The sequence below is a fragment of the Panthera uncia genome, chromosome X, assembly GCF_023721935.1.
Source record: "Panthera uncia isolate 11264 chromosome X, Puncia_PCG_1.0, whole genome shotgun sequence".
NCBI lineage: Eukaryota > Metazoa > Chordata > Mammalia > Carnivora > Felidae > Panthera > Panthera uncia.
In genome coordinates, this window is record NC_064817.1 from 32,137,372 (window position 1) to 32,153,665 (window position 16,294).

Genomic DNA, 16,294 nt, shown 5'->3' on the forward strand with positions numbered 1-16,294 from the left:
CTCTGATACTTTCAAATTCTTCAAATACATGTATTTGGCCAACTTTTCTATCTGTTCCCAGCGCCTGGGTGGTTTGAGCCACTTCCTAGGAATTACCAGAAGACTACAGACTTGCTTTGTTCAAAAAAAAATTTTAATGCTTATTTTTTGAGAGAGAGGGAGAGAGAGCGTGAGCAGGGGAGGGGCAGAGAGAGAGGGAGACACAGAATCCGAAGCAGGGTCCAGGCTCCGAGCCATCAGCACAGAGCCCGATGCGGGGCTTGAACTCATGCACTGCGAGATTGTGACCTGAGCCGAAGTCGGACGCTCAACCGACTGAGCCATCCAGACGCCCCCAGACTTGCTTTAAAGCCTGGGATAATTTTATAAGACAACTGTCCCAGTTTGTCAAAACTTAGTGTCATGAAAAAAAGATGATAAGGGAACTCTGTGAGATTAAGAGAGATTTGAGAGACAACCTAATATAATACATGGACCTTGTTTGATTCTCCATTCAAGTGAACCGGCTACTAAAAGGTATTTTGGGAAGAACACGGGAAATTTGAGGAAGAGATTGGGGAGTAAATAGGTGATATTAGAAAATTATTGATAACTGTGTTAAATGAAAATTCTGGCATTGCAGATATGCACAAAAATGTCATTTTTAGAAATGTATACTGATGTGTTTAGCGTTAGAACATCAGGATGTGCTGGTAGGACATGGGACAAAAAGCAAAGTGTAATTGACTTAAATCCGCATGGGGGTTTGTGGGCATTTATTATATTAATCTTCCTACTTTTCTACATATTTGAAATGTCTCACGATAAATTTTTTTAAACACACAAGAGGTAATGTTACCAGATTTCATATTTAAAGTCTCTAGCTTTAACTTCTAAAGCTGTATAGTATCTAGTAATGAGGAAAATCAACCAAAGATCCATCTGAGGCTTAAAAGTTTTCCCAAATTGGTTTACACTTCTACATAATTTTGTAATTCTTAATTACTATATGCAGTAAATTAAATAATTATAATAATTAAGGAGCTAATATAAGTCTGAGGCCTAGCTGGAAAATAAACATTATCCAAACAAATGAAATGAAACATTCCTATGCACAGAATTTTAATGATTATAAGCAACTGATAGACTAAGACTTTCCTTAGAAAACTTTTGTTATAATAACCTTCATGCCACCTTTCCCACAGGGAAAGTTCTGTAAAAATTTAAAGGTAGCGTACTACTATTTTGACAATTCTAAACAAATTACTTGTAAAGATTGATTGTGAGGAAGTTCAATAGGTTTTCTAGAATATAAAAAAATTTTTTTTCACCTTAGGACAGATGCTTACCATTGACTGAACCAGCTAAGACTTTTCTTTAAAAATTTTTTAACGTTTATTTATGTTTCAGAGAGACAGATTGTGAGTGGGGGAGGGGCAGAGAGAAAGGGAGACACAGAATTGGAAGCAGGCTCCAGGCTCTGAGGTGTCAGCACAGAGCCCGATGCGGGGCCCGAACTCACAAACCGCGAGATCATGACCTGAGCCTAAGATGGACGCTTAGCTGACTAGGCCACCCAGGCGTCCCCCCAGATAAGACTTTTCTTAGGTAAAAATAAAAAGGGATCGGGGCACCTGGGTGGCTCTGTCGGTAAAGCGTTCGACTCTCGATTTCAGCTCAGGTCACAATCTTGCGGTTCGTAAGATTGAGCCCCACATTGGGCTCTGAGCTGACAGTGCAGAGCCGGCGTGGGACTCTCCTCTCTGTCTCTCAAAATAAATAAACTTAAAAAAATAAATACAAAGGTATCACCGTTACTTTACACATTTCTTAAAATTAGGTCCAGCTCTCTGGTCCACTGCTAACCTTACTTAAGACATCTTACCTATCGTAATCGACCTGTATTATACATGCCACATGAAAGTGGAAGCAGGTGGAACTATTTGGGGATGCAGCCTGGCTCGGACAGGTAACTTTTCCTGCTGTAGTTTTAGTAAATAATTTTAGGGTTAGGATTACATTTCCTGACATTTTCAGTAATTAGGATTGTGAATTGTTGGAGGAACTATTTACCAAAAGCCTGTCAGTCTGTGGTCTCTTTAATGCAGCTTCTTCCAATATAAACATCTCATTTTATCGTAGTCAATATATTTATACTACATTATGCCCCCAACATCCCATACTCCCAAGAAGGCTAAATGTACATAGGTATGCAACCAAAAACTGACCTTAGTAGGTCACTCTTCTCATTCTTTAAAAAAAATTTTTTTTAACATTTATCTTTTGAAAGACAGAGACACAGAGCCTGAGCAGGGGAGGGGCAGAGACAGAAAGAGACACAGAATCCAAAGAGAGAGAGGGAGACACAGAATCCGAAGCAGGCTCCAGGCTCCCATCTGTCAGCACAGAGCCTGATGTGGGGCTTGAACCCATGAGCTATGAGATCATGACCTGAGCCGAAGTGGGACGCTTAATTGGCTGAACCACCCAGGCGCCCCTTGGTAATTCTTTAGCTCTCTTTTCCTGCTGAAAATCTGATATCAAACTAGGGAAGATTACAATTCAGATAAATCCAGGGCCCAATTAATTCTTTCAACATATTTTCCTTGTGAACAAATTTCTCTTGCCAAAATTATATCTTTTGTTTAGAAGGGAGGTCACAAACTGCTTCTTGTGGGCCAAATTTGGCCTGCAGCAATGACTTGGCTCTCCCTAACTTATGTATGTACATGCACACAAATGAGTTATCCATATAAAAACCCAGATTTCCACCTTCTTTTCAAAATGCTGAGAATCGGGGGCGCATGGATGGCTCAGTCGGCTAAGCACCTGACTTCAGCCTGGGCCATGATCTCACGGTTCATGGGTTTGAGCCCCACGTCAGGCTCTGTGCTGACAGCTCAGAGCCTGGAGCCTGCTTCGGATTCTGTGTCTCCCTCTCTCTCTGCCCCTCCACCACTTGTACTCTCTGTCTCTCTCTTTCTCTCTCAAAAATAAACAAACATTAAAAAAGATAGAAAATAAAACGCTGGGGATCGGGGAATACTGGACGCAGTCTTGAGAAACAGCAGTTACCAGCTAGAAGAGAGCAGCCACAGCTCCAATATGCATACCTGTTTAGCCTTTGAAAATACTTTAGTTACATGACCCCTGGTTTAAATGCACTGTTTGTTTAATTCAATAAAATATCCCCATCACTCTTGAGATAAAGACTTTCCAACCTTTTGATTTGTCTCCTCTTTTTACTTACTCACTTCTTACTCTTACAAGGTAAAAAAGTAAGCCACATCTTCAAGCTCTGTCTAAAAAAGATACTGTAAGCTTTTTAAAGAACTACTATCAGATGAAAAATCTTTAAACCATGTGCCCTGCTGGCAAAAGGAAACTTTATAAGTCTGGAAATGTCTTCAGTCTTGGTAGCCTCCCAAAATCAAAGCAGGCAGAAAAATGCTTAATTGAAACTCAGGAGCATGATAACGTAATCAGTCTGGTTGTCTCCCCCAGTAATTATTCAGATTTTCAACTCTAACTCCATTGCCATTTGGGTCCCTGAGGGTAGAGGTCTGTGACAATAACTTTGGCTTCATTCTTGTGGCCAACCCTGATGATTATAAAATGAGTTGGCCTAATTTTCTTGTGGATGCTTCTGATCGTGTTCACTACTTCTGTTGGAAGAGTTTCTCCTCTGCTCATGGCAAGACTTTCTTTTCCCTCTACGGATTTATAATGGCCTATGGGCAGCAGCATTATACTGCAATAAACCATATGGCAAATACTTAAAAAAACTGAGATTAAACTTACAGTGTGTGTGTGCAAATTTCTAAGAAACAGATCCTTACCCAAACTCTATGACTGTACATGTGAGAATTTATTTGACAATCATTTGACATTTAACGCAAGCCACCGTGTGTGGGATCCTGGAAAAGATAACACCCCGTGACAATTCCTGCTTTGCTGTAACTGGTGGTACACGAGATAGAAATCTCAGTATCACAGAGCACCTCCACTGAAGATACTTAATCAGTAAAGATCCAGAATTTTGCAAGTCTTTTCATTTTAGGAAAAGTCATAGCAAGAATATACGAGGGTAGAGACTATGAACAACTGAGGATGTTTTGTGTGATCTGTAGCTCTCAACCTGACGTCTTGCTATGGGTTGAATGGTCTCCTGGAGAAGATATTAAAGTCCTAAGCCCTCACAATGTGGTATTATTTGGGAAAAGAGCCTTTAAAGAAATGATCAAGTTAAAATGAGGTCAGTAGGGTGAGCTCTAATCCAGTAGGACCAGTGTCCTTACCAAAAGGGGAAATCGGAAACGGAGATGGGCACGCAGAACAAAGACAATGGGGAGACAATGCAGTGCGAGGACAAAGGGTTGGAGTGATGTATCTAGAGGACAACACCTGAGGCTACCAGAAGTCAAGAGAGGCTCCCTCCAGATGGAGCATGGCCCAGCAAACACCTTAAGTGCAGACTTCCGGCTTCCAGGACTATGAGACAATAAATCTCTATTGTTTGAAGCCACCCAGCTTAGGGTACCTTGTTACGGAAGCCCTAGGAAAGTAATACAAGAACCTTTCCAGAACTGTACGGTTTCTTCATACATAGCAAGGCCTTAGTGCCTCCCAAGTTCTCCTTTTTAACGTTTTGACACGGATTTGCATGCTCTTTTATGATGCCTAAAAAGTTCTACCACTACTGACATTTTCGAAGTTAATACCCATTTAACATTTGGTTCATAATGATCTGAACAAGGTCGGTGAACCCCTAAATGTGAAGTCAACAGATTCTATTTTCAAGTCCCAGAAAGGTCAGTGAAAACACCCAAAGCAGGGGCACCTGGGTGCCTCAGTCAGTTGAGTGGTTGACTTTTCGTCTCCACTGAGGTTCTGATCTCACAGTCTATGAGATGGAGCCCTGGGTCAGGCTCTGCACTGACAGTGTGGAGCCTGCTCAGGATTTTCTCTCTCTCTCCTCTCTCTCTCTCTGTTCCCCCTCTCAAAATAAATAAATAAACTAAAAAAATGTCCAAAGCAAATGTTTTATATACAGGAAAAAGGAATGAATGGAAAAGACAATGAAGATGAACAGTTTGGGGATTGAAATAAATCATTTCACTTCCTATTAAGCTAAGGTTATTGGTAAATAGAATTCCTTTTATTTTTGAAACTAGTATAAATGGATCATCCTATTCAATTGTATCAATGATCTCTTCTGGCTTCTTTTGAAGAGTTCTCAAATATGTTAGCTCTGTTTTTTGTTTGTTTAAGTTTAGCATCCACTGATCTCCCTTCCATCCAGTTAGGAAACTTAGGTTTCTAAATTGCCCAAACAGCTCCAGGTGAGAATGCAGAATCATTCCCCATCTTTTCCCTTCTACTCCCATGTTTTCTTAGTTTGTGGCATCATATCTGGCCATAGGTAGTGCTCGGTTACTATTTCTTCGAAGTAAAAGCCAGATATGAGATCACATTTAGAAAATCAATAGAATACAAGCATTTACAGGGCAGACAACTGGCATGGTGTTTTGACGCGGCTTTTTAAAAACGCATTTACTCCTATACACTAAAACGGACTCTCGGTGTTGACGATTCTGCACCAACCACCTTATTGAAGTCTGAACTCGTGCAGACATCTGAGAAAGTAGGGATGACATGATGCTGTCATGACATGATGCTGGTCTCATGTCCACCTCTTCCAAGGACTTTGACTTAATCCTTTCTTTGGTCTGTAACCCAACCCGTTCTCCTTTTCCGGAAGCGGCCAAATGACTGGTATGGTGGGTAGGCTCTGAGATGGCCCCCATCACGCAGAGCCCTTGCCTCCCGGTCTTCGTGCCCTGCCCTCATCCTGAGTATGAGTGGACCTTGTGGCTTGCTTCTAACCAACAGAATGTGTCAACGGTGACAAAACGCCACTTGCACGATTATGTTACCTAAGACAGTGACCTCTGTCTTGTCAGCAGCCTCTATTAACTCTCATGCTGGCTCTGATGGTGGAAGAACCAGATAGAAAGGCTTTTTGCCAGAATAAAAGTGCTATTAGTTGCTATCGCTGCATAACAAATTACTGTAAACTTAGTGGATTAAAACTATATATAGTTATTATCTCGTAATCTTCCTGGGTCAGGAGCCTGGGTGCTGCTGAGCTGGGCCCTCCGCGCAGGGCCTCACAAGGCTGCAGTCGAGATGTCAGCCAGAGCTATGGTCTAATCTAACGACTGGTTTCCTCTTCCAGCCTCACCAGTTATCTGCAGAATTCAGCGCCTTGCACTTGTGGGATGGAGGCCCTCACATCCTCGAGGCTTCCCACCATTCCCTACCACACTGTCCTCTCTGGAACACGCAGTTTGCTTCTTCAATGCCCGCATCTCCACTGCTCTCAATTGCTCTGACTTCTTCCATCTCTCATCTGCAGTGCCTCTTTGAAAGGGCTCACCTGATTAGGTCAGACCCACCTAGGATCATTTCCCTTTCGCTTAAAGTTACCTGCTTAGGAATTTTAATTACAACTGCAAAATCTTTCGCCTTTTCCACAGAATGTAACCTAAACGATAGAGTGGTATTTCATCATATTCACTGCCCATGCTTACGGGGAAGGGATTACTCAGGGCAACTATACCAGCCGACGGGAACCTGGGGGGCCATCTTTGAATTGTGCCTGCCACAACCGGCATGTCTTAGTACCATCTGTGTGCTTTATTTCCACTAGGCTCCTACAGTTTACGTTTTGGTAAAGGATTTTTGCAATACTATACTAGCACTACAGCGGCAACGGCAAAATCAGAATTGCCCTGGCTGTAATATTTACACGGAAGACCATTTTGTACCATTTCAAAATCACATCTACTCTAGACCAACGATCCCTTGCATGAAACACAAGAATGGAGTTTCTTTTCCTGTCTTCAACTGGGGCAACGGTCACTGTGATGGAAGAATAAAATGTTGCAGTCAGAAGCCCGAATGGCCAAGACAAAGCGGTCTGCTCCATGAAACGCATACTATCTGTGAGCGCAAGACAGCCACGTGTCTATCGGAGCAGACTTGACAGCTTTCCCCTTCCTACTCCTTGTGGCAGAGCACCGTGTGACGGAGTCAACAGCACTTATCACGGTCATTGCTGGAGACGGTTGAAGTGAGCAAGCCTGGCCGTGTTTCGTTCCGCCACGGTGGTCATCTGCGGTAGGTTAAACGCTGCAGATCATACCACACGGTCTGCCACGCCTCCGTGCCAAATCCCCTCCCTGAACAAGAGTGGGAGGCAAAGAAATGTCAACAGTTTCTCCACAAAGATGTACCGCTGACACGGGAGCGCTGATATTTTCTTTACTCAGAGGTAAACGAATTTTGTGTCTCTCAGTATTTTAAAACTGAACAGGTTGTTTTTGGCCCCCATTCTGTCAACTGATAGAGAACTCCAAGTACCTCTTAATTTTATTGATATTCACACATTTAAACAGTGGAACCGACCAGATATAGTTTATTAAAATGTGTTCATCAAAAACAATTTTGACTCAGTTTTGAAAAATTGCAAATACATTAAAAACTGTTACAGTGTCATGAGATTGCAAATGTTGCCTTATGAAATGATAAAGAAATTGTTCAGTAAAAACTATGAAATATCTTAATTTAAATTTCACATATAAAAATATATATTTTGTGCAACACTGAACAGTTAAGGCCACAGAACTTGAAGGAGAGTTTGAGATACACATATTTTGAAATCGCTGGTCAAAAATATTAGCATAAATAAACACCAAAACTGGTCGTAACATTCAAAATAAAACATTAACTTCTATGTTTAAGGGTTTGTTATCAGAAACTTTCCTTCAGAAGTCAGAATGGTTTTCAAGTATAAATTACAATGTGCTTGGTGATCACGGAGACATAAATGTATATTTATAGTATCGTACAAGATTTTGACCTTCTCGCCATACTTGGGGGTGAAGTATCCTGATGATTTTGCCCCATGTGGCTCTGGCTGGCATCTTTCTGATTGCTTTTAAAAGCTATTTGATCTCCTATTGGTTTTATCTCTGAGAGTGGCTCATTATTACTCTGCATACTTTTCTGACTCGTGAGTGACATCCTTTTAAAGAAGAAAATCTAGAAAAAAAACCCACACACACAAAGAATTCATTTCAGTAAGTGAATAGCCACTTAATAGGATTTAGGGGGGATAATTTTCAACTAGTCTGAACATTATTTCATCACACCCTTACAGGGCGTCACATGTACAAAGGGACATGCTTAGTGTCCAGCAGCACCTTGTTTTACCAATGGCAATCATGCCCTTTCCCTAATATAAGACCTTTCAGGGTTTAGCTTTCAACACTGTCAGTGCCTTGGGAATACATTACCATTTTTCTTTAAAGAGCAAATTTGTTATTTCACTCTGTTGTGACGAGAGAAAAAAAAAGACAAGTAGGGTATTCTGGAGGATTTCCCCATTCCTGTAGATGGGAACTTCTGGGAAAATGCTGGTGCTGCCGAATGATGGCTTTGGGGGCCCAGGGGCCTGAGCAGGCAGCTGGATACCTGGGTCTGCTACTCGGGGGAGTCCGGGGCCGTGAACGGGGAGAACACACACAACAGCTGGAGAGAGGAAAGTCGATGCCATAACCCAGGATCGCAGGCAGGCAGAAAAGAGAACAGAAGAAAAGAGACTGAGGAAGAGCCAAATGTGAGACACAGGTGGTGGAAGAAGAGCCAGCACTGGGGACAGAGCTTTGTAGGAACACAGTCAGGAAAGAGAGGCACCTCAGGAGTCAGGGAGGAAAATGTATCAAGAAGGGAGTGGCCAACAGAGCACAGACAGGAGAAATCAAGGGAGATAGATGATGACTGGAAAGTTCCATTTGACTTAACCCCTTTGAGGATTTAGTCAGAGAGAAAACAGGATTCCTGAAGTGTAACAGCACAAATATCAGTTCTGACAAGATGCCCCAAACAAAAAACAGGTGAGAACTTGGCTCCTTCGGAAATCAAAATGATGCAAGTAATTGCTTGCTGTTAGTCTTGAAGAATGGAGGAATTAAAGCAAAAAGGTGTAACCCAAAAACTCAGAGTCTAGCTAGAAAAGGGTCTATGGACTAAACTGGGGGGACCCCTCTTTCGTTTCTGCTTTTGTGCGGGAATCCCTATCATAAAAATTCTGCTACTACAAAACATCAAAAAATTCTAAGTGTAAAAAATCTAATTTTATGATGTGTACAGAAGTTCATGAAAAAAATGAAGGGAAATCCTTGCGGGCCACAAAATGAAGAGGGCGCAGGAAGCCTCAGAGGTGAGCGAGCAATAAAATGGCATTTATTGATCTCACAACTTAGACTCGCTTTGGTAAATGTATCTGATCTCATAAAATGTGGAAAATCGGGACTGAGACCCCCCTACATAAAGTGAGGACCCTCTAGGGACTATGCCCTTAATTAAGTCCACTTACACACACTGGGAGACGGCAAAATAACCTGTGTCCCTTGGTCTAGGCTGTGAGTGAGGGAGAACCACGTTCTCCTAGTGTGAGGCTGGGCTCCCGTTTACTTTACTGGTGCCGGTGAGGAACGTTTCGTGCTCCCGGAATGGTAATGCCCAGGAGAGCTACCAGAGGCTCTGACAAATTCTCTATGGATGGATTTTCATGGAAGCCTTAAGGGGCGTCCACAAAAAGTCTCAGCTGAACATGAACTCAGAATCCAAATTTCTTTTTTTTTTTTTTAACGTTTATTTATTTTTGAGACAGAGACAGAGCATGAACGGGGGAGGGTCAGAGAGAGGGAGACACAGAATCCGAAACAGGCTCCAGGCTCTGAGCCGTCAGCACAGAGCCCGACGCGGGGCTCGAACTCACGGACCGTGAGATCATGACCTGAGCCGAAGTCGGCCGCTTAACCGACTGAGCCACCCAGGCGCCCCCAGAATCCAAATTTCAAAACACATGAGGAAGCAGGACACTACCAGCAAGTCAACCAAAGCAACAGACAGATTTAGATTCCTGAAGATGTCTGATGTTGGGATGACTAAATATACAATATAAGTGTGCTTAAAGGACCAGGATAAAAAACATGAGCATGAAACAAGATACTAGTTTTTAAAAGATCAGATTGATTTGAAGAAGAATCAAAATAGAATTTCATTTCAAAATGAGAAAAATATAATCGATGAAATTAACACTCAACAGGTAGGTTAAAAAGATTAGTTTTAGCTGTAAAGAAACTATGGCATCAAAGAGCTCTGAAATATGAGGGCTGTGACATTCCCCCAAAATATTAGTTAGACACAGACAATGGGAAAGTAACATTGAAAGGCATGGACAACAGAATGAAAAATTTCACACCAGGGAGCACCTGGGTGGCTCAGTCGGTTAAGTGTCCGACTTCAGCTCAGGTGATGATCTCGCGGTCTGTGAGTTCGAGCCCCACGTCAGGCTCTGGGCTGAGAGCTCAGAGCCTGGAGCCTGCTTCGGATTCTGTGTCTCCCTCTCTCTCTGCCCCTCCCCTGCTCAAGCTCGTTCACTTTCTCCCTCTCTCTCTCTCAAAAATAAACATTAAAAAAATTTAAAAAAAAAGAAAAATTTCATATCAGAATTCCAAAGAGGAGGGAGGAAATACTCAAATACACAATGGATGAGAGTTTTCTTAAACTGATGAACGACCTGAATTCTCAGAGTCAAGAGTCATAATGAATTAGAAGAAAGTTAAAGCAAAACAGTTCACACCTGGGCATCTAGTAGTGAACTGAAGCACGTTAAAGGTAAACAGCGTGAAAAAGCAGCCAGAGAGAAATGACAGATTATATACAAAGTCATCAGCAATTACACTAAAGCAAATTTCTTAAAAGGAGCATAGGAGCAGATACCAAGAGAAAATGAGCATTGCCCAGTCACCTCAATGTTCATTTGCAAGTGAACAGAAACTGACAAAGTTAACTACAAAATGGATAGGAACTTCCAAAGTTCTGACAGGAACCTCCAAAGGATTTCTTCAGGGAGAAGAAAAAGCATCCCAAAAAGGACATCTGAGATGTAAAAAGAAATGGTGAGTAAGAAAGTGGTGTAACAAATAATAGTTAACATGTGATTGGTGACGCTAAAAACTTAAAATACTTGACACTATAACATGTAAAATGGGAAGGAAGGGGTGACAGAAGACTCCTCTAAGATCTTGCTATTATTTGGGGAAAGGACAGGAACATTAATTAGCTTTAGATCTTAGGTACGTATATTAAAAATTTCAAAGACGCAAATCCAGCTCATAAGCCATTTGTAAGAGACTCATCTAAAACACAAGTCAAAGAATGAAAACAGATGTATCAGGCAAGTGCTAACCAAAGCAAAGAGAGTATGGCTATATTATTAACAGACAACACAAACTTTAGCATTTTTTAGGGATAAGGAAGAATACAAATAGTGAGATGACAAATTTAAATGTAACTGCATTAATGATCAGATTAAATACAAATGGGCTAAGTGCTCCAATTAAAAGGCAGAGATTGTCAGATTAGATAAAAGAGCAAAACCCATCTAGATGCTGCCTGCATCAACGTACTTCAAATATAAAATCACAAGTGGGTTAAAAGCAAAACGATGGAAAAAGATATAACATGATAACTCTAATCAAATGAAAGCTTGAATTGCTATATAATATCAGACCAAGCCGATTTCAGAGTAAAGATTATTATCAGGGGTAAACAAGGCCATCTCATGATGAAGGGGTCAATTAATTAAGAGAATATAACAATCCTAAATGTTACAGAACCTAGTAATAACTTTAAAATACATGAAGCAAAAACTAATAGAAGTACAAAGAAAGTCGACAAATCCACAATTATATTTAGGGTTTTTTAGAGCTTATTTATTTATTTTGAGAGAAAGAGGGAAAGAGAGAGAGAATCCCAAGGAGGCTCTGCGCTGTCAGCGTGAAGCCCAATGTGGGGCTTGAACTCCCGAACCACGAGATCATTACCTGAGCCAAAATCAAGAGTCAGATGCTTAACCGATGAGCCACCCAGGAGCCCCTATACAGGGATTATTAATGCTTTTCTCTTAATAATAGATCTTACAAGTAGACAGCAACTCAAAGGATAGAAAATACACGAACAACACCGTCAACCAACTTGATGCAACTGGTACTGACAGGACACAACAGTATTCTTCTCAACCTTCTCAAGTGCACATGGAACGCTTGCCAAGATAGACCTGATTCGGGGCCATAAAACAAGTCTTAATAAATTTAAAAGGACTCAAGTCATACTAAGTATGTTATCCAATCACAATGTAATTAAATTAGAAATTAATATAAACATCTATGGAAAATCCCCAAATAAGTTGAAATTAAAGAATTCATGAGTCAAAGAAGAAATCCGAAAGTATTCTGAACTGGATGAAAATGAAAACACAACATAACAAGTACTTCAGAGGAAATTTACAGCACAAAAAGCCTGTTTTAAAAAATAAGAAAAGTCTCAAATCAGTGACCGCAACTTCCATGTTAAGAAACTTTAGGAAGAGAAGAGCAAATTAACCCAAAGAAAGTAGAAGAAAGGAAATACAACAGTAAAACCTTGGATTGTAACTTGTTCTGCGAGTGTTCCGCAAGACAAGCAGACATTTCTAATAAATTTTAACTTGATAAATGAGCGATGTCTGGCAATATGAGTAGTACGGGATGCCAAACGTCACATGATCACAACTGAGCCAATGGTTCTCGAAACTTGCTTTGATCTATGAGTGCTTTGGATTACAAGCGTGTTTCCGGAACTAATTATACTCACAAACCAAGGTTTTACTAGTAAAGATTAGAGTGGACATAAATAAAATAGAAAACGATACAGAAAAATCAATGAAACCAAAAACTGGTTCTTTGAAAAGATGAATAAAAATGATAAACTTCTAACCAGTTAATCAGGGAATAAAAAACAGAAGACATACAATAAATCTGACAAAATCCGTGTAAGACCTGTATACTAAAAACTACAAAACATTCCGGACAAATTTAAGAAGACATCCATAAATACAAAGGTATCTTCATGAGTTAGCAGACTTCATATTGTTAAGATGTTAATTCTTCTCAAATTCATCTGTAGATACCAAGAAATCCCAATCTAAATCCCAGCAGACATTTTTTTTTCAGTAATTGTCAAACTGATTCTAAAAATTCACATGGAAATGCAAAGGGCCTCAGATGGCCAAAACAAGTTTGAAAAAGAACAAAGTTGGAGGACTAACACTTCCTGATTTCAAGACTTATATGAAGCTACAGTAATCAAGACAGTGTGATATAGGCACAAGATAAACAGGTGGAAGGAACAGATTAGACTCCAGAAATATGCCCACACATGGAAAAGTTAACTGATTTCTGTGAAGACAATTCAGTAGAGAAAGGGTCATCTTTTCTCAACACGTGGTGCTAGAACGATTGGATGTCCATATGCAAAAAAAATAACTTCAATTCATACCCTCATCATATAAAAAATTCACTTAGAATATTATTCAGCAATATAAAGGGATGAGCTACTGATACATGCATAGATGGGTTTCAAAATAATTAGGCTGGACAAAGGAAGCCAACAAACAAAAAGAGTACATGGTGTAGGATCTCATTTATATAAAAATCTAGAGCTTGCAAAATAATGTATGATAATAGAAAGCAGGTTTGCGAAGGATAGCAGGGGGCCAAGGGGCATAGACGGGGATCACAAAAAGGCACAAAGAACCTTCCGCCAATAACGGCACTGTTCACTCTCTTGTGATTATGGTTTCATAGGTGCACACACGTCACAACTAACCAAATTATACACTTTAAATATGTGTAGTTTATTATATGTCAATTATACCTCAATAAAGCTATTTTTAAAAAGCAGGGGAGTCATTATTGGGTAGCCTGAGACCGTCTCAGGTTTCAAGCTTGGGAAAAACTGACAATGACAGGACACCGTATGTGTAATCTACCTCGAAGTTTTCTCCTAATACAGAGTAAAGCTAACTGTGTACTTGAGGCGAGTGCTCATCTGTAGCTTGCAATGGATGAACAAAGCATACCATCAGAGAAAAAGATAGCAACTAGGAAAGACAAGAATTCACAAGCATGTTTTTTTGGTGGAGAAATTCTCATCTCAGCGTCCTTTATTTATGGTAGTGACAACGGATAAAAAATCTATTGACTGTTAACTGGCATTGGGAGCTATCCAGAGAATCTGGCATGTTCCAGCTACTTTCTGAGGGAAGGCAGTGCATCTTTAACCTCTGAATCTGCAGCCTCTGGCCTTGTGCCTGGCACATTAAGAGATAACCGATTAGTATATGCTAAATAAATACATGAATAAACTCATTGTATAATGTAAAATTCTTCTTAATAGCTGAAAAGTTTATCGTTTTTTTCCTTAGCTACCTTAGATGGAAATTAGGCCGATAACATATTTTTCTTAGTGACTAACTGTGGATCCAAATAATCAGCACTAACTATAGTTTGGAAAAGTAATATTGGGTAATCTCTAGATAGAACAATCACCTAACAAAAGATCTCTGCCACCTGTTAAAATCATAGGTCGTAACTTGTCTACCTGAAACATTCAAAATCACCAAAACAAAATTCAGTGGTGAATTCTGTTTTGTAGGTGCCAAGCGTACAATTCTTTCTTTTCTTTTTTTTTTTTTTTTTCAGATTATCTTTGGGATGTCTAATTACCTGGGGGAATGGGGGGGTGGTTGGAATGCAAAATCTCAAACATATGTTTCTTTTGATATGATTTAATGCATCATTTATTTTCCAAGTTTTAAAAACTGTCTGATTTGTTTGTCTCAGATGGTATAAAAAGGTTAGAGACACTGTAGGTTAAAAAAAAAGGTCATGTGGGAATGACTGAAAGAAAATCTCACCTAAATCATCTATTTCCTTTTTAAAATCTGTAGAACAACAGGATATTCTTTAAGTAGGAAATACATTTATTACTGCTTGACTTTTGAAATATGATTTTCATTACTTTCTTTTCTTTAACCAAGGACATATGCATTTACTGAAATACATTTTTCCACTAGGTGTCAATGAGAATTTAAGCAGAATCCAAGTTTAAGACTGAATTCTTCAACCTGGCACCTGTAGCCCACTATACCCTGGCCTGACCTCACCTCTGTCCCATCCCCTGGTGCTGGCACTAGGGCTCCCTGCTTGGCCTGCTCTGTATGGGAGGCACCACTCTGCTTCCCACAGGGCACTCCTTCCCTGGCTCGGCCCCCTCTCCTAGTCCTGTGTATCCAAATCCTACCGCCTATGGGCAATTGCAACACTTAAGACTGGAGAGCCTGAAAACTTCTCGAAACTCAATCATGTATTCCAGAATACACATTTTCATTTGGTCAGAGGTACGTTTCAAATATTTCTTTCTGCTGCTTCACTTCGCTTTTCCTATTAGGCTCCTCCGTCTCCTGACTCCTTTACTTTTCATCTTGCTCCCTCACATTTCATTTCCTTTTCCAGAGTCTTTTCCTGAGTTCTTATAATTGGAAAAAAGTCTTCACGGGACTGCTGTGTAGTAGAATATCTGGTAAATGTTCTTTTACTAGACAGAGAGTCTAAAAAGTCCCTAACACTTGATCGGATATGCTGATGACACACATTACAATTCTGAGAAGGACAGTAATGCTGGAGTATCCTTTGAGCCAGGTCACAACTCTCTCTTGGATATGATAATCTAAACATAAGGCCATTTTCATCAGGGTAAGATTATTCACCAAGTAATTTTTAGTAAAAGATGACCACAGTGGGACCTGTGCCAGAAGTCACCCTGAAAGTAGTTTCAGAGTAGCCAGAGACAAACCGTCTACTGCTCTAAGGGCTGCCCCTGCTTTTACCTTCACCCTATCCTCTTTCCCACCTCCTTATGTTCTATAGTTCACTGTCCACCAAAATTATTTACTAAGCATTTACCATGTACCAGGGACAGTGCTACCTGCTAAAGATCCATCGGAAAGCAAAACAGAAAACAGTTTCTATCCCATGGAGCAGCAGGCCAGTGGAGAGAGAGACAGTCATAAGGCAAATAAGCATACGCTTAACTGTGCGATCGCCAGTTACAAGAAATACAAAAAAGGATAAGAAAAGGGTGTTATGTGAGAGAACAGTAAGGGGACATAATTTACCTAAGTGCAGCTGGTCACAAAAGGCCTCTATACAGAAGTGACTAACTTAAGCCCAAACCTGAAGGCTGAAGAGGAATTAACAAGGCCTTTCAGTTACCCTTTATCCACATTTCCTTGTAACACTTCTACCCTGAAATGTGGCCTCACGGGTAAAGAAAGTTCTTCTGCAAGTGGAAAGAGTAA

At 40.4% G+C, this 16,294-nt stretch overlaps 1 protein-coding gene across 6 annotated transcripts in view; it reads right to left on the minus strand.

The window, feature by feature from the left end:
- Window positions 1–16,294, minus strand: part of RPGR (retinitis pigmentosa GTPase regulator) — an 84,653-nt gene that overhangs the window by 21,514 nt on the left and 46,845 nt on the right. For 4 of the 6 annotated variants that reach the window (XM_049643682.1, XM_049643683.1, XM_049643681.1 and 1 more), the window contains one exon: window positions 6,678–8,085. The exons of 1 other annotated variant lie outside the window; for it this stretch is intronic. In XM_049643682.1, coding sequence (XP_049499639.1) covers window positions 7,879–8,085 — 207 coding nt within the window. In that variant the 3' untranslated portion in view covers window positions 6,678–7,878. Of the gene's footprint in view, window positions 1–6,677; window positions 8,086–14,076; window positions 14,246–16,294 lie in introns of those variants that run through there. One more of the 6 variants, XM_049643679.1, reaches the window with a different exon arrangement.